The sequence below is a fragment of the Cyprinodon tularosa genome, unplaced genomic scaffold, assembly GCF_016077235.1.
Source record: "Cyprinodon tularosa strain WSP-4 unplaced genomic scaffold, ASM1607723v1 ctg124, whole genome shotgun sequence".
NCBI classification, from domain to species: domain Eukaryota; kingdom Metazoa; phylum Chordata; class Actinopteri; order Cyprinodontiformes; family Cyprinodontidae; genus Cyprinodon; species Cyprinodon tularosa.
The window spans coordinates 306,757-309,117 of NW_024038048.1; the positions used below are offsets into that span (position 1 = coordinate 306,757).

Below are 2,361 nucleotides of genomic sequence, written 5' to 3' on the forward strand. Positions count from 1 at the left end.
ACGTATTTTGAACTATGTATTTTGATGCTATCAGAAAACAAACATGTTGTGTGTATATGCATGTTTGCACAGTCATTACTGGACTCTAACCCTCCACGTTGGAAGCTGGCATCATCAGAAGGAAGTGAGTGTGCTAAGGAAGAGAAATGAGAGAAACTGCTATACTTTTGCATTTTATGAAAGCATGTGGATTTTGTTTTTTTTTAAAGCATTAAAACAGCAAATAATGCATGTAAAATAAATGGTTTGCACATATATTTACCAACATACTTCATGTAAAAAGGAACCATCTTATCTTAATTTCTCCGATAGATTGTTGATCTAGTGTATCTCTTTGATTTTTAGGGATAACATACTGGAGTTTTCATGGCAAGCTTCAGCAAGAACAATAGGGTGCCTGTGGAGAAACCAGAAGGCGAAACTGTGACACAAGCTAAGACATGTATAAGCATGGGGTATAAAGTCAAAATACTTGTTGCCTCTTTGGAAAAACACGGCACAAGTCTTATTGGTAGATAATCCTTGAGCTGTGATTTAGGAGACAGCAAATTTACTCCCATTGTAATCTCTAAAATAATCACAAATTTACTATACACACTGAGAAAGTTAATACTTTTTAATGTTTTTTTTTTATTTTATTTTAGATAACTTAGAGAAATTACAAAAATGCTTACAGTTTCCTTTCACAACACGCAGTATAAACAGTACATATATACACATTTGGAGAAGTGCCGGGTTTTGCTTGTTGTAACTCAGCAATAAAAATAACTTATGGATATTTAGGCAGATTTCATTCACAGTACAGAACTGATGTTTTATGGTCTTCCTCTATATGGTGGTGGAACCCACTTTTCAAGATTTTGTTTGGTTATGTCAGCAGAGGCTTTAGGTGACTCAGTTGGCTTTGACAAATGACTGGTAGAGAGAAATGAGCTGGGACCGGAGGTCTTGGGCATAGGGGTCCAGTTTCTCCCTTAGGTCTTCAGCATAGGGAGCCACGATTTGCTTCACCAGACTGGCTCTCTGGCTCAGCTCTACCTGGACCTTCTCAGTCATGGGAGCTATGCTTTTCTGGAAGTCTTCAAGGTGTCGGTCAACCTTCCCCTTCAGGTCATCTGTGTAGGGCCCCAGCTGAGCTTGCAGGTCCTTCACACTCTGCTCCAGGCTGGTCTTCAGCTCTTCACTCTTTTGTTTCAGAGTTGACCTTAGCGCCTCTGAGTCCAAGGAGTCTGCATAAGGGGCCAATTCCTGCTTGAGCTGCTCAACCCTCTGCTGGATCTGGGCCTTCATTTTCTCAGTGTATGGCTCTAGTTTTTCTCTAACTGAGCTAAGCTCCTGGGTCAGCACACTTTTCAGCATATCAGCCTCATCTGTAATCTTGTTCATCAGGTCCTGAGCTGCAGGGGAAAGCTGCTTTTGCAGGGTCACTGCATACTCGTTGGCTCTGTCAGCACTCTCTGTCAAGCGGGAACTGGACAGCCAAAAACAAAGTGACTGTTAGAACATCTAATATTGTGAAACATGTCAAAAAATAAGACCCCGCCTCCCAGCACACACAAACCTTCCTCTCTGGGTCTGATCAAGAATCACGTAACTTACTTAATTTCCTGTCCAATGGGTGATTTCCTGATCATCTCTAAAGTGTCATCAGCTGTCCGTGTGGCCTTGGCAATGTAGTCCCAGAAAGCATCAGTTAACACTTCTAGCTTTGGCTTTGGAGCATCGGCATAGAAGAGGTTGGCGTTGCATCCTTCAGAGTAAAGATATCAGTAAGGGTTATTTTAGTAAGCCTTTTTTTATTTTCACTTTTGAATATGCATTTAAACAAGAGCAACTTACCAGAGAGTATGGCAGCAATTAGCAATACAAACACCTTCATGACTGCAACTTGCTAAAATACATTAATTTATAATTAAACACTCATAGGTGCTACATTTACATCAATAATTATAGACTTTTATTAAATGCATAGTCTGAAGCACAGTGCTTGGCTCACCTGCTTTGGGGCTTGTGTATCGTTCAGAGTTTATCGTGTTAGTGACTGTGTCTCAGAGCTGCTTCCGTGTATATATACTGAAGTCAGATGACTGTTGTAGTCAAGAGCCCAAAGTCCAGGAGTCCCTTCCATGCTGTCACAATAGTTATTTTTTTCCTGTATCTGCTGAGATGTTTGAACTGAATAGTTGAATACTGGACAATATACAGAAAAATTTAAATTTCCTCTTTTAGACCTTTGCATATAGAAAGAATATAAAATTGACAACTTGAAGTGTGTCAACATAGTCAAGCACTATCAGTCACTAGAAAAGTCAAGATCACTTTCCAAACTATTGGACTTTGGGTCAAGAAACATAAATTAAG

At 39.8% G+C, this 2,361-nt stretch overlaps 1 protein-coding gene across 1 annotated transcript; it reads right to left on the bottom strand.

Annotated features, from left to right (window-relative positions):
- Nucleotides 1–610: 610 nt before the first annotated feature.
- LOC119777438 (apolipoprotein A-IV-like) lies at nucleotides 611–2,098 on the bottom strand. The gene is made up of 4 exons (XM_038276316.1): nucleotides 1,997–2,098; nucleotides 1,840–1,891; nucleotides 1,600–1,750; nucleotides 611–1,471 (listed from the first exon to the last, which is right to left on the bottom strand). The coding sequence occupies exons 2-4, from the start codon at nucleotides 1,877–1,879 to the stop codon at nucleotides 895–897; spliced, it is 768 nt and encodes a 255-aa protein (XP_038132244.1). The 5' UTR covers nucleotides 1,880–1,891; nucleotides 1,997–2,098; the 3' UTR covers nucleotides 611–894.
- Nucleotides 2,099–2,361: the final 263 nt, after the last annotated feature.

Excerpts from the sequence above, each read along its gene's own strand:
- LOC119777438 (XM_038276316.1), bottom strand. The coding sequence starts at position 1,879 with ATGAAGGTGTTTGTATTGCTAATTGCTGCCATACTCTCTG. Across the intron at positions 1,751-1,839 it reads AATTGCTGCCATACTCTCTG|GATGCAACGCCAACCTCTTC; the intron begins GTAAGTTGCTCT and ends TTTACTCTGAAG. Across the intron at positions 1,472-1,599 it reads CCCATTGGACAGGAAATTAA|TTCCCGCTTGACAGAGAGTG; the intron begins GTAAGTTACGTG and ends TTGGCTGTCCAG.